A 25,484-nucleotide genomic window follows, 5' to 3' on the forward strand; every position below is an offset into this window, starting at 1 on the left:
AATGGAAGTACCCTGATGTATGCATTTTGAAAACCACCCCAACGTGGATCCTACACTGTAGATGGGCTTAGGAGTCATTAGGTACTGAGGTACTCTCAGAACCTGAATGATCAGGATGGGCTGTGTGGCTCTAGGAAGTTGAGCTAAACACACTTACCCTTGGATATCTTACCTATAAAATAGGAACAATGAGTGATATTGTGTGCATTTGCAAAGAAACACTTTTTCTTTCTTCGTCTTCTTCTAGACCACATCATTTCAAATGGACCACATCTAAAGTGGTTATGACCCACTATGGTCTTTTCTATTATGAAATTTTTGTGATCATATGATCATATCCAATTAGACTTCCAGAATTTTCCCAGCTTGTAATTGAGGCTAGAGAATCTAGCTTATTAAATCTAAGAAGGAACTGGCTTACAGACTGGTTAACAAAGGCCAGCTCTTTTGGGATTGTTCTCCAGACTAGCCTTGTAAATGATGTCTCACCTCTTTTGGATGAGAGGTAGCCATAAAATCTTAACCACTCAAATTGTCTCAGGATTCTGTATTAACTCTACATGAGGTCTCAGGTAGGTATGACCAAATACCACTTAGAACTGGCTAAGGCTGGATCCAAAAGCATGACTTCTAGTCTGGCTATGTAAACCCATCGGCCATAGGTCTTTGGAAAGAAGTTATTTCACCAAGCTACAGTTTCCTAAGCAGTCCAAGCAAAGGCAATAATAATGCATGACTCACCTGCCTTACTGGCTAAATGTGAACAAGCTTTGAAATTTCCAAGTCCTCAATTTAGGGTGGAATTTATTTTCTCTTCTGGGGCATAGTCCTCCTCCTCCTCCTCTTTGTTTTCAAACTATTATTATTTTAAATCTATTTCTATTGAGGTTCACAAGCAGATACCATGCGTGGCTCCCATTTCCTCCATTTAAAAAAAATGTAGATTCTTAAATACTTTTCTTCACCCCTGATGGGCCACCCTAAGCTTTGCCAGAAAGAACCATCCCAGAAAAACCTCCTGATCCTACTATTCACAGCCCTCGACCACCATGAGGTATCCACAGGGGAAGTATTGGAGCCAAGCTGGACCACAGATATACCTTGCTCTTATTTGGCTCAACTTACTGAATCCATTAACGTCCTGAGAACTAGAGGAGAAGCCTTCATCATTGCGGTTGGCACTGAGCTTGGTGTTGGGTTTGTCAGCTGAGGCCACAGGTCCCATCTCCCTCTGGGCTCCACTCTGTGTCTCCTTCTGTTTCTTGGCCAGCTTCCTTTGGGACATGTGCAAGGGAAAAATCACAGTTAGATGGTGCCAGTTACATGAGAGCATTGGGGAGATAGGTTGCTTTGCTTTCCTCTTCTAACTTCTCATCCTCAACCTGCCACACTTAGTCACTGTGCAGAAGTAGCATCAAGGAGACCCTCCAATGTCAAGATGGAGTATACTTCAGTCCTCCTGAAATCATTCATGGCTTCCTTTTACTAGGGAATATGAAGCTCATACTGCTTTATCCCCTCAAATAGGTATGTTCTATGTTTGAGTTTAATATGGTAAAATCAGTGATGTTTTCCACACTGTTTTCAAAGAGGTCAGGTTAATCTTTCTATCCTCATGCTTCTCTCTGAATAGGAGTATAAACAGAGCCAGCCTTTCTGAGAGATGAACTCATGGAAGAACCCCAGAAGAAATAAATGGTGGACTGAATAAGAGGCAAGTGGCTGGTGGTAAGTGAAGGCAGAATTTAGTCACATAGCTCCAAATCTAACCCCGATGCATAGCACTTTCCATAGCAGCAACAGAGCCTTGGAATCAAATGGGCATATCTTTTTGTAATCATGATCATAATGTAAAGAAACAGTTCTCAACCTTTGGTGTAAATATGAATTACCTGGAGAGTTAAAATAGTACACAGAGGCTCAGTCTTAGGGAAAAAGAACGGGGCCTGGACCTGGGAGTGGTCACCAGGTTCCTGGCTAGTCACCTGTCCCAGGAAAAATTCATCTATCACTTCACATCCTGAACTCTTCTGCTAAACAGTAGGACCAACATGATAGCATTGGTAAGGATTAAATGAGATAATGCATACAACACACAGAGCCCCTAATGCATAGTGAACAGCAAACAGACAGCAGTTGCTATTTGTTATTATATTATACCAATCACATTTCAACATCTCATTTCTCTCCCAAGTAGTTCCACTGCAGAATTCCATCTCTCCCTGTATCACATCAAGGGATGGAGGGAGACTTTGACTTCTGGCTAGAGAACTGAACAGTTAATCCTTCTGTTTGCTTCCATTTTAACGGACAGTTTTTGGCTCTATCATTAGACATAAAAAAATGTGACTAACCCTTCCTTGCACACAATAGTGATTTAAATATTTCCAAAAAGGCCAGCATAGTCCCTCTAGGTTTTCCCAACACATGCATCCAAATATAGCCATTATGTTTCGATCACATGGAAAGCTATAGGTGAAACTCAAATATTTCAAGGGTCCATTCCTCTGGGCTGCTTATTCCATTTTTCTTTGAACCTGACTTCATATTCAATCTTGTTATCTCTCTCTCAACACAGAAATACCCCTACACAGGTCAAAGAGGGTGCATTGTAGAGAATGTCCTACATTGGGCTACCTGACTTGGAGATAGGCCATTCTGAGGGGTAGTGAGCGCCTTTGCCAGAGGTATCTTCAAGGAAAAGCTAAGCCTAGACATAGAATCCTGTTAGAGGAGCTCATCTAGGATCACTCCTATCTCATAGCACCTGTCTTAAAACATGGGGCCTTTGATGTGGGTGCACATCATAGGTAGGGAATGATGGATGGCACACTCAAATGAGGGTATTTGAGGAGAACTGATTTAGAAAAGGAACTCTCACCAATGCAGAGAAAGGCGTTGGTACCCACAGGTAGAATACAGTGACAAGAAAGTTGTTTATCATCTATGGATCCACAGGGACAAAAAGAGGAAGCTACAGTAACCAGAACCCCAAAAGAGAGTGTTATAACAGAAACAATGACATTCTTCTGAGGGAAAAATCTCATAGGGAGAGAACAGAGTCAAAAGTATCCTAACTAGGAGTTGGGAAGGTGGCTCAGAGGTAGAGTGCTTGCCTTGCATGCATGAGGCCTTGGGTTCAATTCCTCAGCACCACATAAGCAGAAAAAGCTGGAAGTAGCACTGTGGCTCAAGTGGTAGAGTCCTAGCCTTGATCTAAAGAGCTGAGGGACAGAGCCCAGGCCCAGAGTTCAGGCCCCATGACCACCATAAACAAAAAAAAATATCTTAACTAGGCTGGGAATGTGACTTAGGAGTAGAGCGCTTGCTTAGCATGTATGATGACCTGGGTTCAATTCCTCAGTATCTCCAAAATAAAAAACATTAATAAAATTAAAAGCAAAAAAAGCATTATTTTTAAAGAAGCCTTTTTTTTAAGTATCCTAATTACAGCCCCCTTTATCTCTCTAACCCCTATCACAGAGGCTCTCAGTTGAACTCAATTAAAAGCCGGAGAAGGCAAAAGGGTCCCTTCCGTGGATGAAGTAGACACCAGAGTAGAGAATGGGAAAAAGGAAATCTGGACCCAGGAATCTACAGCAAAAAGCAAACAGCATTCACATCCCTCATTTTGGTCAGTGTTTGAAGACAAGTACATCTTAGAGTGGGATGTTTCACTTATTTATTCTAAACACTGGCCTGCGGAAAAAAGAGCACTCAGAAATGCGAACACATCCCTTGTTTGTAATGGTTTGGCCACAGGCAGACTGTTGTACCAGTGAAACTATTCCAGGCAGACAGAAGAGCAGCACGCAATGGAACATTGGATCAGTTGGGTTCTTTCTTTCCATTGGCAGGTAATCAACAGGCAGGGAGAACACCAATGAAAGAAAATTGAGTACTTCTGCCGCTGATGACATTTCAAAATTTTATTCTTCATTTATTATCCAAAAAGAGTGTGTTTAAAAATGTATATGTGACCTTCTTAATCATAAATTTGAAAAGACATACAGCAGATCCCTTGCCTCTTTTGGAGCTCTGTTCATATTGCCTCAGTAGGAAATAAAAAAGAAATCCGATAAGAGAATTAACTTAAAAAGTACAAATGAGCATGTATCAGAGGCTTTGATATTTCCTTGGGGGCAGAACTCCAAGCCAATCTCATTCTATTCAGGGTAAAATAATATAGAGAGGGTTGTCTTAGACACAAATCATTGGTTTCCGAAGGAATAATAATAATACAAAAGGTTTCACTGCTTCTGTGAAAAATGTCATTTTATAGAAATGCTTGGGTAGCTTTGAATTCCTGTGTTAAAAAATGAAAAACTGAGCCTCTCTAAAACATATATATGTTTAAAAACTAGAAAGGTAAGCAGCTCTGTGTTACCATCATGAAGGATCTGAGATAGTCAACTGATCAAGAGTGAAGATTTATTTTGGCTAACGATACTGGGGATTTCCAGTCCAAGACTTGGTGGCTCTATTTGGGCTTTTAGCAAGGGAAGTATATTGTAGAATATACATATCACAGAAAACTGCTCAGTTCATAAGCTAGAAAACAAGAGTAGCTGGATTACCAAGGTCCTAAAGCATCTTTGCAGAACATCCTTCCAATGATCTAAAGACTCTCATTAGGCTCCACCTCTTAGAGGTCCATGGCACCTTTTAGCCCTGCCATTTTGAGGACTAAGCGTTTTAACACATGGACCTTTAAGGGGAACACTCATCTAAAGCATAGATAGCAACATCCTTAGTATTTAGCCCACAACGGACACTTACTGTTCATATCCATGTGATAATAATCCTAACAGTATTCTGGCAGTAGGGAAATACAACAACAAGGTGGAAAGGCATAAGATTTTAAAGGAAATAAAACACAAAACTATAGTATAAGAGTCAAATATCAATTCTATCAGAGTTCAAATTTTTAAGTATTAAAAATGATCTCAGGAACATGGATACCCATTCCAGTTACCAAGTCTAATTTAACCCTTCATTTTCCCCTCAGGAGAGGGAAAAACCCAACCCTGAGAATAGGGTATATAAGACTCTCAAATTATGGCCCAGACTTCATCCGAGCCTTACCTGCTGCATACACCTCCCTCTTATGCCTCCTTCCATAGCATATAGCATGAACTACTTTTTATTCCTTGCTGTGTCTGATTCTTCACTGGCTACCATCTCCTTATCCTTGCAAAAATCTTGAAAGGCTCAATGATATTTGAACGTCACTCTTCGATGCTTCCTGCCACTCCTTGAACAGAATTGCCATTTCCCCTCTAGCTGCCTTATCCACGGAACAAATATTTACTGAGCACCTAGATGTGTCAGTCTAGTAGATGCAAGATCCTGATCTTCACCTTCATGAGACCAAGAAACTAATGGATGAGACAGGCATTAAACAGCTAAATGCAGAAACAGAAATCACAAAGATGATGAGGGCTAAGAGGAAATACTTGGAGCTGAAAGAGAGAGCTAATACCTGGCTTGAGCGAAGGTTTAGAGGTTCTGTCAGCTAAGCACTCTTCCATTCTTATCACAGTGACTCAACTCTCTCACCCACCAGGGTAAGAGCCTCTTGGGAAAAGGGCTGTTGACTCCTTCCACCTACTCCAATTTCTTGCTGAGTGCCTGGCTTATAGCCAGCGCTCAATAAATTTGTTGCACAAATTTATATTTAAAAGTCTATAATTTGAATTTGAAGTGTAGAAAAAGATTTTCATCCTGCTCTGAATGCAAATTATAACTACTTTAAAAGTAGTTACATTCAAGGGTAAAAGAGAAAGAAAAAAAACCTGCATAAAATCAGTCTGTGCCCTGGGTTATTTGTACCTAGAAATACTTTTTTTTTCATTGTTATTAATAACTCATCATTTCTAGCCTGAAATGTTTTCAGAATTAATGGAATATTCACAGAAGTCACAATTCCTATCCCAAGCTCTGAGTGCACAGGCTGTTAGGGGATTAAAAAACAACCACCATATAATAGTCATGTGACTCATTATTTACTGTGTGGAATCTTCAGAGCCTTCAAGATGCAAGTCCTTAATGATGTTATGAACTTGGGAATTTGTTTCTGTAGTTATTTTGAGATTCTTACCTATTGGGTCATAGGATTTCACCAGCCAGGGGTACCAAGAACTGTAAAGGAGTAAGGAGAGCCTGACAAGCCTAGTTATTCTCTGCAGAGACATCTTTCCAGATCTGAAAAATGTGAAGACAACCATCCAAAGTTTACTGCCTCTGACAGGTGGTGATGGCAGGAAGTAGCACTTCAGGTTGCCCTGAGTGAGGTTTCTTTCACATGACCTCAGTAGTTGAGTAAGGGGCAGGAAGTAGAGGCCATGTCCATGAAAGACCCTGAGCCCTGCGATTTATTCTGAGCTGCATCCTTTACCAGGGATAGAGGCAGGGAGAGGAATGAAGCACCCTGAGGAGTGCTGGGATCATGCTGTAAGGGGAGGTATATGGAAACATCCACAGATGTTTCTCCTGGTCAAAGAATACTGAGGTGTGTGCTCCTCACGTAGCTGGCTTCATGTAGCCTTAGAGAGTACAATTAGGACTGGGCTGGCTTGATGCAAGGAAGAAATATCTAGCACAGGTGAACTAGTTACATTCCTTTTGAAAGTCCCTAATGTGGGAACTACCCAATTTTCCCTCTTCTGCAATTTGCTCGCCACGTTTTGAGGCTGTACAAAAAAGTTCTATGCTCTCAGAAGTAGCATCTCTTTTCCAGTTACTGTTTTCCTCTTCACTCATGAATTTGTTGGACAAATAGTTAACATGGACCTACTTTGTACCAAAGGCAGTCAGACAGAGGGAAACTGGTGTGAAGAGCCAGCCACGAATCCTGCCCTGTTTGGGCTTTTGGAAATATTTATGGGCTTCCCCTTCTTGAGAAGAGTTCAGGCAGAGCCTGAGAAACTATTTGGAAAAAGAGGCATGTAGAATTCCATTGTCTTCTAAAACCCTTCAATCTTTCCTGGGATAAGAACAGCAGCCTAGTTACTGAGATGCAGCTGATTAGCCAGTCTGGGAGTTCTGCTCTGGCATTTTTTCCTAGATGTAAACAGTCATGCCTACTCCTCTGGGGTGACCTTGATCAGGCATTATTTTCTTTTCCATGGATCATTCCCTTGGACTGCCCTCCATTGGCATTGCTGATAGACTTTTGTGGGGAAGTTACAAAGATTTGAACCCCGGAGCCCGAAGTATGTCAGCCCACAGGAAGCAGCCCAAGAAAACACAGCTTGGCTTGACTCCTATTTAGAGCACGTTTTTATAGCCAGCATGCTCTATGATAAAATGGATGGATCTCTGTAGTTATGCAACAGAACAGGTAACAGGAAGGGAAGGGCACCAGCCTCTTACTTTACAGAAGACACTGAGGCCTGGAATAGGATGTATTTAGCCAAGATACCTAGCACCTGGGTATAAGTCCCAGGACCCCAATATCTGCTTTCTCAGAGATGCATGCTCATGACAGCTATTCAACATCCCCCCCCCACCTCTCTTTGGTGATAAGATTAGAAGTGAATACTCAATCCAGGTACACATGACCCCAAGATCTTACAAATGCAGTGAAACCTCAGTAACCCAAACCTCACTAACTCAGAACTACTGGACTAGATCACACCAATGGCTGACAGTGTGAACGAGGGTATGGAGGTGTGCAGGGTTTATAGAATAAAATACCACATTCCCTTAATCAGGTGGCAGGATGGCATAATAGTTAACACACTGCCTTTGGTGCCAGACAGCCTGGCATCAAAGCCTGGCTCCCTGTCAGACTCACTGTTTGAGCTCTTGCCAGTTTTCCCCTCCCCCTCCTGACCCATGTATCCATTATCTGCAGAGCACAGGTTGCAGGAATACTGCCATTCATGGCGGTTGTGAAGATGGTGTGGTGCTAGCAAAGCACTTAACTCAAGGTCTACACACAGTAAGCACTAAGTAAGCACTCTCTGGTATGATAACCTTTTAAAGGTTCATTTCAACAACCTCACTATGAATCCTGTAAGGGCAGTGTCCTAAGGATTTTTTTTCCTGTTGTTTCAGGACATCTGTTGATATATAGTAGAGCCACACTCATCAGCTCTGGCTGCCAAGATCATTAGCTCTGGTAGGTGCCCTTTCTGAGACAGAGCTGTGGGTCTTTCTTCTCCTTATTCCCATCTCCTTAGCCCTGGAAAATTCCTCCAGAATGTCAAAATTCCTGAAGCAGCAAAGGCAGCATCAGATTTGAAGGGCCTAGTTGGGGGCGGTGGGTAGATAATGAATGACTGGTAAGATTCTACTGTCGCTGGTATGACCAGTGTCCAGCCTGGACATCTTGGCTTTTAGAAACTTTCCAGATTGAGCACCACTGGCATGGAATGTCAAATCTCCAAATGTGGTCTCTAGATAGCCTCACCAGCTTTTACCTAGGAATATGTTAGTGATTTGATTTCTTGGGCCTCACTCCTGGCCCAGTGAATTGGGGCAGATGATCAATAAACCCTCCAGGAAATTCACAGGCTTGCCACAGCTAGAGAGCCATGGACTCATTCTTGGGACATGGAACTTATTTTTTTCCACCAAGGGCTATCTAGGTATTTACAGTATCATTCATAGGCCATACAAGACTATTGATACAGATAGGCAGGCCCAGGGTAGCCAAACTGAGGACAGCCAACAAGAAGCATTATGTGTCTGTCCCGTCATATACCAGATGATTTCACAGCCTCTTCAATGTGAGATAATATTGTTTTAAAGCACATGAAGTGCTTTTGTGGAAGCCTAAGGAAGTGAATGCAATTACACTAAAATAAATAATAAATGTATTTCAGTTATTTAATGAACATGAATATGAGACTTACTACATCCCAGGGATTATTCAAGGGCTTCCTTAAACAGTGTGTGGGGTTTTTTTTGTTTTTATGTCAGTCGTGGGGCTTGAACTCTGGGACTGTGTGTTGCTGTCCCTCAGCTCTTCAGCTCAAGGCTAGTGCTCTACCACTTGAGCCACAGCACCACTTCCAGTTTTCTGAGTGATTTATTAAAGATAAGAGTCTCAGAGACTTTCCTGCCTGGGCTGGCTTTGAACCGCGATCCTCAGAACTCAGCCTCCTGAGTAGCAGGATTACAAGTGTGAGCCACTGGCTTAAACACAGTGTTTTAAAGGTGCTTAATAGTTCTAGGAAGTCAGCAAGAATTCTGTCACCATTTCGTAGATGAAAGAAGCAGGTAGACAGCTGAAGTGATTCATAGAAAGACACTTAGGATTTTAGAAGCAGAGCTGGGATTCAAACCCATGCAATCAGGATTCTGAATGCAAAGATTCTTTTGTTATGTTGTGAAGAGTTCCAGATCCAGATCCACAGTATATCAACTATTCTCTCCACTTACCTTATGTCTGTCATGTTGCCGGACACCTTCCTCCCATGCCCCACTCGACCCCTATTGAGTTTAGGAGTGTATATCATTTATTTCATGCAATCCAGGATTCCCATTTGCCTGCAATTTTACCCTAAGGAAATATACATCTATCATACAGGGAACACTGCAAAGACACAGGTTTATATAAGCTAGAATTTTTCAACTTCAGCAAGATAATTCATATATGTATGTATGCATCTATATCTATATCTATATCTATGTGTTTGGGGACTGACCCATGCAATGCAGAATGTTTAGTAGCATCCTTGACTTCTAATCTCTAAATGCTAGGAGATTCCCCCCACTCTCAGAGGTAACATCACAAATATCTCTAAACATCACTAAATGTTCCTGGAGGTAGAGGTGGGGAATGGCCCTTTATACTATAAATGTAACAGTTTAACATTTCACACCAACATGAAGTTGGTACCTTGTAAACAGCTCCATTCTTTCCAACAACACAAAAAGTGGTGATTACTTCTTTTGTTTTATAGATGAAAAATCAAAGGCCCAGAAGGATTAATTCTAAATTCATAAAACAGGTAAAGAGACCAGGTTGATTTTGAACCTAGTTATTCAGCCTGCAGAGCTGGCTTTCTCCTTCAACCTCCTCTGGTGCTTCTTTTTAATAGCAAAAAAAATCAGTTATAGACTCATAAATGTCTAACAATAGGGAACCAGCTCAGTAAATTATAATGCATCCCCTGCATGGAATATTATGCAGCTATTAAAATGATGGAGTGCCGTTAAAAATGAAAACTATGTAACAACATAGGAAAAAGGCTAACTGGATTACATTAAGTTAAAAATACTAGAAAATAAAACTGTGTCTACATTGTGATTACAACAATAAGGTAGTATATATGTGGAGATTGAAGACATTAAGCATAATTTTCCTGTCTCTTTTGGTATCCATTCTCACTACCAGGATATCTTTGTGACACCTCCCCGCCCCCCGACACACACACTTTTTTTCTTCTTCTAAGTGATAGCAGAGGATAGTGAGGAAATTCAAGATGTCAGGAAATTCCTGAGTCCATATGTGTTAAAGGAATCCAAGTTTCTTAGAGCCCTTTGGGTGTGGCTGGGGGGGCGGGGCGGGAGTCACTAAACCTCCCCTCCTCCACCTAACAAATAGCACTACTTGTGTGTTTTGAGCCTAGAACCTCCCTGTACTGACTACTTCTTTCAAGCACACTAAGCTGGAAGGACAGAAGAAAAATAGCTCTGAAGGGTTTTGTGTGAAGATCACTCCAGGAGTCATGGCTATTAGGAACACACAGTCTGAGAGCAGCAGACATGTCTGTCTGTCAAAGGTACTGAACAGAACACTGGTCTCATGTATTATTCATCAAGAGTGGCCTGGCACCCTGGCCTGGCCGTGCGGGAAAAGTCTTGCAAAAGAAACATCTGATGAACTGATTGGAATGTCAAAATGTCATTAAGGATAAATTAATGGATGTGTTACTTTGGTTGTTAGAGGCCGTGCCAGCAAGAGATCGGGCAGCCGGCGGGCTGTTTGCCAGCCCAAGACAGACGGCGTTTGCAATGGAGATTCATGGTCTTTATGCGTTGTGAGGTGCTTTTGCAGGGAGAAGAATAAACAGAAATGCTCCAGCACTTAAGCATCGTAAAATCACAAGCATGAGATAAATTAATTAGTGTACACTGGGAAGGCGGCTGGTCTGTCTGGACTCCTGGGAAAAAGCTAGAATGGATGGTACTGGGTCCTCCTATCAGCCTCCGAAGAAAGCGATTGAATTTAATGTGCAATCATAAACTGCAGCTGATGGAAAGATAAGTCTGATCTGCTTCTTCTCTTTTTTTTTTTCTTCCAGAAATACTATTTCTTTCTATTACTTCCCAGCTCTTTGTGTCTGTAGGTCAAGAGTCTTAGGAAACTGAAGAAACCAGGGAACTGGCTCTGTTGTGGAGGGTAGATTACAGTATCCCAATACAGGAGCCATTCTTAGGCCCCCTGGGTCACTCAAGGTCCAGACTTGGGGTAATCGATTCTCCCCGGAAGGGGTCTTCACAACCCAAGTGTCAGCTTATTCCACTACTGTATCAGTGTTGTCTGAAAGTTCTATGCTTTCCCTGAGTATCTTCCTCCTTGGGACTTTGTAATAAAAGCCACAAGAACCATTACTGCTTGCTGAGTGCTTAGTAGGTGCCAAGCATCAGGGACGGGCTAATTTGCAAGCTTATCCTACAGTTTAGTGGAGAAGATCAGAGAGTAATGAAGATGCTGATGAGCACACAGCTAGTAGATGGCTGCATCATGATGTAAACTCGAAGTCACGGAGGCCTACAGCTTCATGTTTTAGCCCCCACTCAGGTCTAAGTTCTGGAATCTCCTTTTCTTACATTGAATGGACCTGGCTTGCAGAGTAACACAGAATACAAGAAGCCCAGCTGATGGTACTTCCCATTGCTGCCCAGTGGGAACTTGGCTATGTCAAACCTGTCTTCCATGCAACAGTCTTTTTCATGTGAGTTATGTTATTTACACACTGAGGATTTCTCTTTCCTTATCTTTTAAGAGTTAGATATATGCTAATTCCCCCCCCCAAATACAAAAATCCATTTCACATCTATACACTACACAAAGAACAATACGAATATCCAGGTTTATGCACTAGTCCTTTTGCAATTGAACATAAAAAATGTTCAGATCTAAATCTACCAAGACATGAAAAGAAACTACCTAGCTAAAATGACCTTACAAAGTTGGTGAAAAAAAATCAAGGAAGCCCAGTGTGGTGGTACACACCTGTAATTCCAGCACTGGGGGGCAGGGGGATGGAGAGTTGGAAGGCAGGTGGGCTATATAGTGAGTTCCAGGCCAGTCTGGGATACATGAAGAGACCCTGTCTCAAAAAACAAAGCAAAACAAAAAGAAATTAAGGAAGACCCATCCAAATGAGGAAGTTTGTTGTATTCCTAGCCTAGAAAAAAGATCTTGCTAAGTGATCAACTCTCACCAAACTGCTCTGCAGATTCAATGCAAGCTAGCAGGATTCCTTGCAATAAGATGGAATGCCTTTGTAAATCTATTTCCGAAAACTGGGAGAGGGGAGAAAAGAGCTTCTAAGTCTTAACTGCCCAGAAAATGACATGTGGAACTTATTATCCCATTTAATACTTTAAAGTCCAGCTATTCTTTAAATAGTTATTTCTCTACGTCAGGCATATCTGAATTTGAGTGAAATCTCTCCCTGTCTCCCCCTCTCCCCTGCCACCATTTTTTATGAGGTATTTTAGATAACAACAAAGATGTGTTAAAAGACTGAACTCAAAAGTGGGACTCCAGAGACCTTTGTAAAAAACAATCTTGTCTAGCATCTCTTTAATCTTTGTCCTGATTTCTCCAACGCAGATTATAAATTTCATGCCAATTATAACAAGATGAATGATCCTGCTCTTGTTTTATTTTTGTCCCATTTATACAGCCAGTGCATTTAATGGAATGAAGTGGTTAGTAGAGGATTTTATGTGTGTTTGTTTGGAGCTTTTCCTGTGATATTTTGGGGGCAACGGTTATAAACTTTCATTGTAGGGCTGTCTTTGGACTCTATTCATTGCATATTTCACCTAGCGATGATTTCAAAATGCTAGCTCTGGGGCTGAGGCGATAGCTCTTGCTACCTGTGGTGCTGTGTAAAAGGAGCATCTTTCAGAATTATTGCCACACTAATTTTCCAATTCATGGCAAGAGGACAGTACTAGTAATTGTGCCTCTTGATTCCCTGGATTTTTTATAGCCTGGGGCCTGGTCAATTTGGTCAACATTCCTTTCTTGAAATTTAAAATGATCTTTTCCCATTGGATTAACTCAAAGATTTCACAAGACACCTATGTGAAAATATTGTGTAAACTGTACAACTTGTATTGACATAATGTGAAACATAAAGCACAACCATAATATGACATATAATTCAACATCCTGGGTATTTTCCTATGTATCAGATACACAACCAGCTGAGGTATGTGTATTCCACATTTGGTGGAATTCATCAGTTGGTGGACAGGTTCAAACTGATTTAAGTATTTATACAAGCTACCCATGTATCAAAACATCATATAGAACCCCACTAGCATGTATAATTTTGTTTTAACGTATCAGTTGAAAAACTAATCTTTTCAAAGAGCCAGATGCTGTGCATCCATTATATCATCTTACATTGTCCTGATAAAACTCCACAGCAGTGGTACAAGTTTCTCATTACTACCTCCCATTTTACAGATGAGGAAACAGGCTCAAGAAAGGGGCAAAGTCCAAGGTCTAGGCCAAGACCCTATCTCAAATAAGCATACAATCAAACAAATAAATTTTAAAAAATACAAAGAAGAAGCAGTTGCAAAGTCTAGAATCTGAACACAAATCCAGTCCATACTCATTTTACAACATTATTTCCAGGTTTTGATGATTGCTTTCCTCACGGTGCCAAGCAATGGCAACAATGAAATTTAATACCCTTAAGGAATGGGAGATGAGATTATGGAAGTGTAATTTACTGAGCATGTTGCTTTCTATCCAGATGGCTGCAAACACCTACATGGTAACACAGCCAATACATCCATCTGAATCAGCCATGAATTTCTTAAAAACACCTTGACATCCCACACTTCCACGGTAGTTTCTCCATATAAAGGTAAAGATAAGAAAAAAGAACAGCATGAAATCCTAGATCAACCAGATTTGAGCTCAGATTTTTTTTTTAAACCACAGAGCCTCTTCTCATCTACTAGATGCCCAGATGATAAATACCATAGAGGGAGAAAGGAAGAATAAGAAAGTAGAAAGACTGTCTCAGCTTTTCTTTTCTCCATTTTGAGAAAAAGTACATCACTGCTCAGGTGTTTTCCAAAGTAAAACAAGCTCCCTCTTTACTTTTTTGAGGCTCAGTTTGGTTTATAACCTTAACCAACTCATAGTTTCACATTGAAAAAAGATTCAATTTGCCATGAAAAACACAGTTTGGATGGCATGAAGATTTGCATTCTTCTTACAAACTGTGGGTGGTTGCTAATGGAAATACAGATTCCTCTGCTCTCTGAAAGTTCTGCCGAGGGGATTGAAGCCACTGAGATTAAAAAAATTACTCTGGAAAGCAACTCAGCCAATGTATTCTAAGATATTCTGTCAGGAAGTACATATCACTGGCAGGAATATGGGACTCCTCTGCATTTCAGTGATGAAGAGATACTTCTGGAAATACTTCATGGTGGAGGTTCCTTTTCTCTTCACAGTGACATCAAAACCACAATGAAGAAAGATTAATGCAAAAAAAAAAGGTTGCATACTACTTGACTGTGTATCTGGGAAATTTTCATCTTTTGTTATTAGATGGTTTCAATCCCTTTTGGAACATAAGACATTCATATATGTACAGGATGTCTACAAGGATTGTTTCCCTCACGCTCTAAGAGGAGATTTGCCATCCAACACCATTCTGCCTTCTACGGAGTTTGTCCTCCAAACTCAGGCTCCAAGCAATCCATTTTTCAACAAAGTTTCTAGGTGAAATGGTCAGACTGAGTTTCACACCATTCTCACAAACTCCCGGCTCTGATGACTCTAGATTCTCAACTTCTCCCAGATGGGTGTCCTCTTCTTGTCACTAGGCAAGAATGACTTGAGAAACTGCAATGTCTACGCACTTCCTCAGACTACCTCGCTCAGGTCTCTAGACTTTCTTTACAGGTTGTAGCTTCAGTATTCTCCATATGTGATTGTCCCCTCTAAATTTGCATTAATTTCTCTAAGTTTCATTCCCAGAAAGGAGAAACAGTTCAGAACCAAGTCAGAATTGAACATTCCAAGAACTTTGTGTGTATGTATACGTGTATATGTGAGTGTGTGTGTGTGTGTGTGTGTGTGTGTGTGTGTGTGTGTGTGTGTGTGTGTGTGTGTGTGTGTGTGTGTGTGTGTGAATGCTGGGGCTTAAACTCAGGGCCTGAGTGCTGTCCCCTAGTGTTTTTGCTCAAGGCTATCACTCAACCACTTGAACCACAGTTCCACTTCCAGCTTTTTGGTGGTTCATTGGAGATAAGAGTCTCATGGACTTTTCTGCCTAGGCTGGCTTCAAACTGGGATCCTCACATCTCAGCCTCCTGAGTAGCTAGGATTATAGGTGTGAGCCACTAGCACCCTGCTTGAACTTTTAAAAACTTTGAAAGGAACGTTTTAGCAGCATAGGACAAGTCTGGAAATAGCTACAGCAGCTCTCAAACTCTTTTTCTGCAATGTCTACAAACCTTGGATAAAATGACATCCTCTACTCTGGTAGTTCTTGTCAGTAATTGTTTCTGATTTCTCTTGTTGGTATTAGGGATGGAAGCCAGGAAAACAGATGTCCATCCAATTTCTCAGAAGGGAAAATTTGTAAGGTTTTCAGAATCACTATTTACAGTCACTCTACTCCATTTTATTTAATAAAAATCTTCTTCCATTTAACTCATGCCTGGTAGTTAAGATTTAATAAGATCTTCCTCCATTTAACTTATGCTTGGTAGTTAGAACTGATCTCCATTTTCTTTCTTTTTCTCTTTTATATATCCAACCACTGTTGCATTCTGGCTCAACTCCACAGTTTCATCAATAAGAAGTCCCCACACATATACTATGTTGGGCCATTGTTCAAGTGGTCGAACTTAAGATCATCTAATGACTTAAGGACTATCTTATTTTTTCAGATAGGTAAACAGATTCAGAAGGTTTGGGATTTCTAGTTCCTAAGTAGTTAATAGTAGTTAATAGTGTCTGACTTCTTCTTGTCCTTTTCTGTCACTTTCTACTTCATTCCTTTTCAAGTTTGTTTCCTTTGCATGCCACAAAAACCAAGTATGACTCAGTAAGACAAATAGTGCATGTTTGCTCTCATAGGCAGAGTCTAGACCTTAAAAGTAAGACATAAATATAAGAAGTGGGACTATTTGGGGATCCAGTGGGTAGGAATGAGGGAAAAAAGGCTGTTGGTGGGGTGAATTAATCAAAATACATGACATGCAATCAAAATGCATGACATGCACATCTGGAGACACCTCAGTGAAACTTCTCTGGACAAATGAAAGGAACAATGAATGTGTGTTCTTTGCATGTGTTTCAACATAATGTAACCAAGGAAAAATGTGTAGGCAAATGTGCCACTGAGGAATCATCATGTCCACCTTACATGAGGAATTTCCCTGGGATTTTTGACCCTTAAGAATTTTCCTCACAGCAGAATTGGTGACTTCTTGCCCTGTCTGTGTGAGGTCTTCAGTTCTCCTCTTTCATGTATTGGCAACATTATTTTGTAGGTATTGGCAAGTCTGAGACCCTTTTAAACTGTGAACTCTTCAGAAGAAGAATCTTTCTTACCCAACCACCTTGCTCAGTGCTTCTCCCAAATGAATTACTCATTCAATGCTTGGGAATAAATGCAAACTGAACATCGAAGTTGCTCAAACACATCAGAGATATGATTCGAATCACTTCTACAAAGAAAAAACTGAAGTTGAGATGGAGTTAAGAAACATCTCTACAAGTTGACCCATTGCAACAATGAGATGTACAAGACGCTATGTCAAAAAACGAACTTTACAATTTAGGCGGGGGTGGGGAGGTAGGGGCATGGGAGTGGGGGGTGGGGTGGAATGTAGTTGTGGAGATGGGAGGGAAGGGATTGTAGGGGAAAAAACAAGGGAGGAGACAACAGTGTTTGATAAGAAATGTACTCATTACCTCATTCATGTAACTGTAACCCTCCTCTGTACAGCATTTTCACAATAAAAAACTTATTTTAAAAAAAAGAAACATCTCTAAAGCCAGATACCAGTAGCTCACACCTGTAATCCGAGCTACTCAGGAGGCTGAGATCCAAGGATCACAATTTGAAGCAAAATCCAAGAGACACTTTTTAAGTAACCACCAAAACCTCAAAGTAGAGATGTGGCTCAAGTGATAGAATGCCTTAAGCAAAAAAAAAAAAAAAAAAAAAAAAAAGCTAAATAGCCGGGCACCATTGGCTCATGCCTGTAATCCTAGCTACTCAGGTAGCTGAAATCTGAGGATTGAGGTTCAAAGCCAGACCAGAAAAAAAGTCCCCGTGAGACTCATCTCCAATTAACTACTCAAAACCTGGAAGTTGTGCTGTGGCTCAAAGTGGTAGAGCACTAGCCTTTAGCAAAAGAGCTTAGGGACAGCACTCAGGCTCTAAGGTCAAATCCCATAACCAACAAGAAGAAGAAGAAAAAAAAAAGCTAAAGGATAGTGCTCAAGCCCTGAGTTCAAGCCCTAGCATCGGCACATACACAAAAAAGAGAGACATCTTTCAAACTACAAAACCAAAATGCTCAGGATTCTTTCCCACTCAGCACCATCATCTATCTAATAATTCCGTGTTAAATACCTCCAAGCCTAACCAGAAAAGTAGGTAGCAAGTAGGAAAGCACTTTGGAAGAGATAAAGCACTACAAACAAACAAGATGTAATCATTATCATCATCATCAACACTTCGAGGCTTAACTAAAGCACTTCCTTCCATTAAAAGCACTCTGCGGAAACACTTAGGAAAGCATTTTCCAGTTTGTGTATCTCAGAATCTTATCTTCACTGTAGCCCTTGCTTAAGGAACCATCCCGTTTTAGAGCAGTTTGTTGAAACCCACTTCTGTCCAGGAGACATATTACTAAATGCTGTAGCCACAGCGGCTGGTCTTTCTGACCCTCACTGTTCCTTGTGGTTGTGTCAGCAAGGGGTCTGACTCTGGCCTTGTCTGTGATACATCTTGAACTCTTCCAGGCAGGAGCTATGCAGGAAGATCCCCCTTGGTCTCATGCCAGCGCAAGCACTGATGAGCAACAAACAATTATGAGTGAGTGATTGCCCAAGGTGGGACTTTTTTTAGTTTAGCTCATCAACAGGCAACGAGGCAGTGAACTCACCGGGCTGGTGTACAGAGCGCATCCATAGGCAAGGGTAAATGCATGCTCTGGGGAGGAGTATAGAAGCTTCTCAAATCCTATTAGCCCATAGCCACATTAAAGAAAGGCCAATGCAGCCAGCCAGGTTGGGATTGCTAGATTCAGAGAGAGAGAATGACCTGAAGGGGGTATATTGGGAATGTTTTGCTCATAAAAGAAGAGAAAGGAAAGGGAAGGGAAGGGAAAGGAAATGAAGTGGTAAGGGAGGACAGAAGGGGAAACCATGTGGTAATATTATTGCCATGATGGCTTAAGCTAACCAGAAGGGTAGAGAAGAGGTGTCTGTAACAGCACTGTGTGGCCAGTGGCTCCATGATCACCTTGGTGAGAAGCAATGCAAAAGGGTGCATGCTTCAGAGGGCTGTGTTGGGCCGCTGATCTCCAGGCAGCAATACTGAGGGAGTCAGTCTTTCCTCTTTTTTTTCCCCCTCTTTTAAGAGGATCAGAGTAGTACCTCACAGAGCTGCCCCCAGGAACATTCTCTAACCACTTTGCAGTTGGTCACTCTTCTTGATCAGCTGAGGAATCTTGGATATATACTCTTTATCTTCTTTATAAAATCCAAAGGCATTCAGTTGTGGAGTAAAGACATTTAGAATCACAGTCAGATCTTTCTATGCATCAGGATATCATTCATGCTGGGTTAGTATTAAAAGTGAAACAAAAGTATAAACTATGAACTGAAGTCTAAACGTATTTTTGCCACCTTCAGAGGAGAAATAGTCATTTGTATTTCCTCTGATTAAGGTGACAGAGCCTTCATCTTATAGATTGACTGTGTTTGGTATTTACTCCAATAGAGTAAATGAGAAAGCATCTTTCAGTCACAATTCCTATCCAAATCTATCTGTACACGTGATCAAGCCCGGTACATTTATATCTATTTCAATGTGACAGCATTCATTAATTTTATGCATATATAATTGAGATGTATAAGGACAGATACAATGTTTCTAAACCCGAAGCCAATATAATACTACAACATTGGTGATCTGAAAGCCTGCTCTCACCATACACTGAAATAAATGAATGGGAACATTAGCTAACTTTTAGAAAATGGGATAATATAGTTCCAGAAGACAGGGAACAATATCGGAGGGGTATCAACTGCATACAGCCCCCATATCTATTCATTTATCCAATCCTGACAATCATGAGATACCTGATTTGTTTGAGGTAGTAAGCTAGTTGTTGAGAAATGCAAGTGGAATAATACACAGCCCTGTCTATAAGGAAAGAGATCTGCAGAGACTTCAAAGGCATTGCAAGCAGGGAAGTGTTCATGTGTGAGTGAGCTAATGGATGAGTGAATGAGAGATGGATGTCATAACAAAGACGTGAGTCCAGCACTATGGATGTTGCCTGTGGACACTGGAGAAGGCCACCAAAGTAGAAACTAATGCTCGCTTGTTAAAGGCATTAGAATTAGTTGGGTGCTGGTGGCTCACACCAGTAATCCTAGCTACTCAGAAGGCTGAGATGTGAGGATTGTAGTTCAAAGCAAACCAGGCAGGAAAGTCTGTGAGACTTTTATCTCCAATTAGCCATTGGAAAATGGGAAATGGTGCTCCCACCGAAAGTGGTAGAGCATTAGCCTTGAGCAAAAGGCTCAAGGACAGTGCCCAGGCCCCAAGTTCAAGCCCATGACTGACAAGAAAAAAACAGCCCACACATTAGAATTTGCTAGGTACTGAAATGGGCGGACAGGCATTCTAGGAAGAGCACCTGGCATGGACAAAGAGGTACAACCATGTAAGAAGGACAGACAGTGTGATGAGTGGTTGTCAAGAGGGTTTTCTCATAGCCAAGATGCAAACTACTTTTCAATGGTAATTAGAGATCACACTTTCCAAAAGGCTGAGAAGAAATGGAGTATGGGGCAGAGACTGGGAACACGCATTCTCACCCATGTCTTCCCCTGGGCTGGACAGCAGCAACGCTAGGTCCATCCTTGTCCCATTGCATGCCCATGCCTTACATGCTCACTTGCCATCAGCTTTTGGTAATTGTTGTTTATCATCTTTAAATTACTTTCTTTGATTCCTGGTTTTCTTCATTTCTATTCACTGTTCAGTGACTGATACATTATAGAACAAGGTTTCTAAATATCTCTTGATATAGTTGTTCTGTGAGTCAATGATATCTGATTTGCCACAGAGGATGATGAGAAAGAGGTTGACCTTTTAGTTTGATTGAGGCTCTACTACATGCTGGGTATTTTATTAAAAAAATTGTTTCTTAAGTCTTTGCAAGACTTCTGTAAGTCATGAGTTTTAAAAGTGTTTTAAAAACCAGGAAACAGACTCTGAAAAAAAATTAAATGTCTTGTCCAAGCCACATAAATGTAGAAATAGAAGCAAAGTTGCCATAAAGTTATAGAAGTAAGGAAAATTCAGTGTCTAGGACTAAAACTCCCCCTCCCCGTTCCCCGCCAGGTGCCAGTGGCTCCTGCCTGTAATCGTAGCTACTCAGGTACCTGAGATCTGAGGATTGCAGTTCAAAGCCAGCCTAGGAAGGAAAGTCCATGAAACTCTTATCTCCAGTTAACTACCAGAAAATCGGAAGTGGCACTGTGGCTGAAATGGTAGAGTGCTCGCTTGAGCTGAAAAGCTGAAGGACAGTACCCAAGCCCAGAGGTCAAGCCCCACAACTGACAAACAACAACAAAACACCACTTTTTCTTCTCAAGCACAAAACATTTCTCTGTTGTCTTCAGCTGTTGTGTCATTTCATTTCTTCTTGCTCATTCATTTGTTCCACATACATTTCCTGGGGCTTTATCATGTGGGTCAAAGAGTAATTTTATGGACAAGAAATGATCTTCAAACATATTTGTTCCTGCCCATGATACAAAATAATTGCAGTGATATTTACCAGGACTACAGCAGGTACAGAAAAATGGAGAAGACGTTTGACCTATCTAGGGTAGGGAATGTCCAGCCCACTGGCCATGTGAAGCCCTTGAAATCATGTGGTCTAACCTAGCCAAGGCAAGTGCAGGCAGAATTCAAAGTTCAATGACATTTGGAACATTTTTCATAGCAGCATAAACACCAAAACCTGTGAGTATCACATGCCACATGGCCCTCACAGAAAAAAAAAATAAGAAAGAAGGATTCCTATTCCTATAAGCTGTGGGATTTGAATTTACTGAGATGAAGAAGAGACATGCATAGGGGAAAAGACCAGGAGTCCCACACACTGTGAGAGGCAGAGAACAGTCCCAGCTGTTTTGTTCCACTACTATTACGCTTGCAGGAAGCAACGGTCCAAGGTCGAGGCCAACCAGGGTGGCTAAGTGCTATTTCTCAGCCGGAAGGGTTGGTAAACTCTTAAAAGAGCTAGTTCTCAAGAACTAGCACACTAAAATGTCTCTATTCCAAATGATTACTGTGCCCATTACACACTTTGAGTCAAATTAACCTGTGGACACATGCCAGTGCTTCATGTCGTATAAAAAGGGAAAACACAGAACAGGAGAAAAGTTGCTCAGAGCTGTTTTGTTGTAGGGAGAAAAGAAGTGGGTATGTCATCTCACAATGTGAAGAACTGCTTGAATTTATAAAAGACCTACTGTGCACAACCACCTACACACTCACTGTCCTTATTACCCTTTTGTAGATGAAGGAACTGAGGCTCAGCGTGGCTCCATGATTTTTTTTCTTATTTTCGTGCCCTTTGTCTTGTATATCAGTTTATCTGATTTGTGGAGGGGAAGGGGAAGCTCAGAAATGGTGGGGTGGGACAAAGGGTGAACCAATACAACACCCATACTCACTAGACACTGTGTTAGAAATGAGCTTTACAACTCTTGGGAAGTAAAAGGGAAGTCGGGGAGGGAAAGTGGGAGAAAATGAGGGAGGGGGGCAGCACTTCAAAAACGAATCTACTCATTCCCTTACTTATGCAACTGTAACTCCTCTGTACATCAACCTTCACGGTTAAAAAAAATTACACAAAAACAATGAAAAAAAACTTATCAGCAGACTTTTTGTCTCTCCCAAGACACTGGCAGTTGTGCACAGAAATAAAGCTCTTCAGGCAGATGGACTTGTATTTGCTCCCTAGCTCTCTACCTGCATGCAGAGTCCAAAAAACAGTCCCTCCATCTTCCAGAGAACAAAGCTTACAGAGAAGGATGTAGATGTGCTGGGCTTGGGAATTGTGTGGTTTGAGATTCAAACTCTGGCCTGGCTTTTCTTCCTCGTTGTTAGATATAGACAGAGCTTCAAATCCAAGTCTTAACACCTAAATAAAACCAAATCAATGATCTCTGTCTTGAAGGGCTTGTTATAAGCATTCAGTACGTGTGATGTATGCTGGGGACCTACTGGCAAGTCCTTTTATCTGTGTCTTTTGTGAACTCATTCACCTTAGTGTTTTTCAGCACCAAGAACAGGATGCAGCACGTAGTAGGAGCTCAAGAAGACAGGATGAATCTTGAATCTCATCCTCTCCCTACTTTAGAAGTCTAGGGCAATGACAGGCAAACTATAATGTATAGGACAATTCTGGCCTACCGCCTACTGTTTATATGTTACAATGGGTTTCACTGGGATGCATCCACATGCATTCAGGTGCATATCGTCTCTGATTACTTTCATTCGTCTCTGATTACAAAATCAGGGTTTAGTTGGTGCAAAGCCAAAAATATCCACTGGTTCATTAAGGACAATTTTGGGGACTCCTGGTCTTACATATGGACCCTTCCATTGAGGAAGAGCACACAAAAGCTTCTGGAAATAAAATTTCTTCTCCTCCTCTACCAAGTCTTTGTACCTTCTTTCATTGGCTTATTCATTTTTTTCTCTTTAGCTTTTTTTGGCCTAACATTTTGGAAATCAGCTGTCTATCATCTATCTATCTATCTATCTATCTATCTATCTATCTATCTATCTATCTATCTATCTATCTATCTATCTATCTATCTACCTACCTGTTTTTCTTACTAAAAAGCTCTGCTAAAAAGCTTTAGAGCTCTAAAAAGCTCTAGAAATTTTTATGTTAAATCCTAAATCCTCAGAACCTTGACCAGTGACTGGCACATAGTAGCACTTCATAAATATTTGTTGAATGCAGGAGCACTGGTTTCATTGAAGAGATTGGTGAGTCAGAGTGTGTTGGAGGGTTTCTCTTCCATGGAAGATCTTGTGGCTTTTGGAGGGACCAAGCAGACCCAAATCCTGTGAGGAGGGAATTGACATGTTTTTGTTTGTTTGCTTGCTTTTTGTTTGTTTCCTCTTACAAAGAGGAAACGTGAACTTGTTGGACACAAATCACCATGGGTTCTAATTTAGGAACTTTGGGCTGGGCCCTAGGTATTGTGTTTACCACAAGTTGCTGCTGCTGCTCCATGGCTTATGTTCTAAGTCACAAGGATTCAAGGCTTCCTCTCACGAACGGCACCAGCACATGCAGTATGAACTCAAACATGGTTTCATGGAAGGTATCCCTTCTTGCCTGTTCCTTTCTTCAATCTCCATGCCTCTCTTTGAGTCCTGTCTTCTCTTCCTAGGTAGCTCCATATCCCCAAATGCCTTGTCTCTATGCCTTCCTTTTTTTAGCGTTTCCACCTCCAGCACTTTCACCTTCTTCCTTCCCTATTAGTTCCTCCATAGTAATACTGCCAAGACTTGCTGATCAAAATAGCCAGCCTTAATATTTCTTCTTTGTTTTGTAGCCTAGTAGTTAAAGAAAGGTGATCTTCTTCATGAACCCCCTCACCCCAGGCAAGATGGATTCTCCCTGATCTTATTTAATAACCTGTAGAAGCAACTTCTTACGTCTGAATGTCTAGGCTGTGCACCTCTGTCTTCTGCAGTTATCTGTTATTGTCAACCAACTCCTTCAATAGCTTCTTCCTCTTACTTGTCACAGCTTTCTGCCTAATGCTAGTCTGTGATGATGCCTACTTCTTACTCCTCTGAAACTTTACTCATTTAAAAATTGTTTTTAAGTTTTCATTAAGTAGTTGTACAAAGGAGTTGCCATTTAACAAAGCTGTGTCCTGATCAATGTGGCCCCTTTCAACATTCTCACCCATCCTTCCCCCACCCACCCCTTCCCTCACTCTTCCTAATTTTGCAGGATACACATTGGATTCTTGTCCACATTTCCCCCTATTTGCCTCTGCATTTGTTATCTCTTTCTGCCTGACTCCACCTCACTCCTTGTGATTGCACACTGCCTGGTGTTTTATTTGATTTGGCCTTTCCAAAGAATAATACTTTAAGAACTCCTTTGAATCTACCATATTTCAGCTAATACGTTTGTATACACTTGCATACCACCGACTTATGAGCTTATAAGCTAAATCTAGCTCTCACATATAAGAGAAAACATGGCTCCTTTGTCTCTGGGCCTGACTTACTTCCCCAAATCTTTGCATTCTTCACAAATGGCACAATATCATTCTTTCTAATGCATGAGCAAAATTCTAGTATGTGTATATATCTATATGTATATCACAACTTCTCAATCCATTTGTCCACTGAGGTTCATGTGGGCTGTGGTAAATGCAATGAACATGATTGTGCTGGTAGCTTTATTGTATGTTGGTTTGTAATCTTTTGGGTAAATACTCAGGAGTGAAATTGCTGGATCATAAGGTAGTTTGATGTTTAATTTTTTTGGAGGAACCTCCATACTATCTTCCAGAGTGGCTGATCAAGTCTAAAATCCCACCAACAGTGTAGTCGAGTTCCCTCGTGAAACTTTATTCATAGCTCCTAGACTTCAGCCCTTGCTCTCTGCCTTCTGATCTTTCTTCAGTTCCAATTCCACACATTCCATATTCCTATCTGCTATCTCTAAAGAAAACTCCAAATATCACTTCTCACTGAATTACCATTTCTTTTTGGGGGGGGGGGAGGTCTGGTCGTGGGGCTTGAACTCTGGGCCTGGGTGTTGTCCCTCACCTCTTCAGCTCAAGGCTAGTGCTCTACCACTTGAGCCACAGCGCCACTTCTGGCTTTTTTCTTTTTGCTTCTGTGGTGCTGAGGAATCAAACCCAGGGCCTCAGGCATGCAAGGCAAGCGCTCTACCACTGAGCCACCTTCCCAGCCCCTGAATTACCATTTCTGCATGCTCAAGAC

The 25,484-nt window shown here is 41.2% G+C and overlaps 1 protein-coding gene across 12 annotated transcripts in view; it reads right to left on the bottom strand.

Moving 5' to 3' along the window:
• Ptprt (protein tyrosine phosphatase receptor type T) overlaps positions 1–25,484 on the bottom strand; it is a 992,204-nt gene that overhangs the window by 112,961 nt on the left and 853,759 nt on the right. For 6 of the 12 annotated variants that reach the window (XM_069989779.1, XM_069989773.1, XM_069989772.1 and 3 more), the window contains exon 16: positions 1,126–1,281. In XM_069989779.1, coding sequence (XP_069845880.1) covers positions 1,126–1,281 — 156 coding nt within the window. The remainder of the gene's footprint in view (positions 1–1,125; positions 1,282–25,484) is intronic. The other 6 variants (XM_069989783.1, XM_069989780.1, XM_069989782.1 and 3 more) reach the window with 1 other exon arrangement.

The sequence above is a fragment of the Dipodomys merriami genome, unplaced genomic scaffold, assembly GCF_024711535.1.
Source record: "Dipodomys merriami isolate MVZ:Mamm:240054 unplaced genomic scaffold, mDipMer1.0.p SCAF_39, whole genome shotgun sequence".
In the NCBI taxonomy this organism is placed as follows: domain Eukaryota; kingdom Metazoa; phylum Chordata; class Mammalia; order Rodentia; family Heteromyidae; genus Dipodomys; species Dipodomys merriami.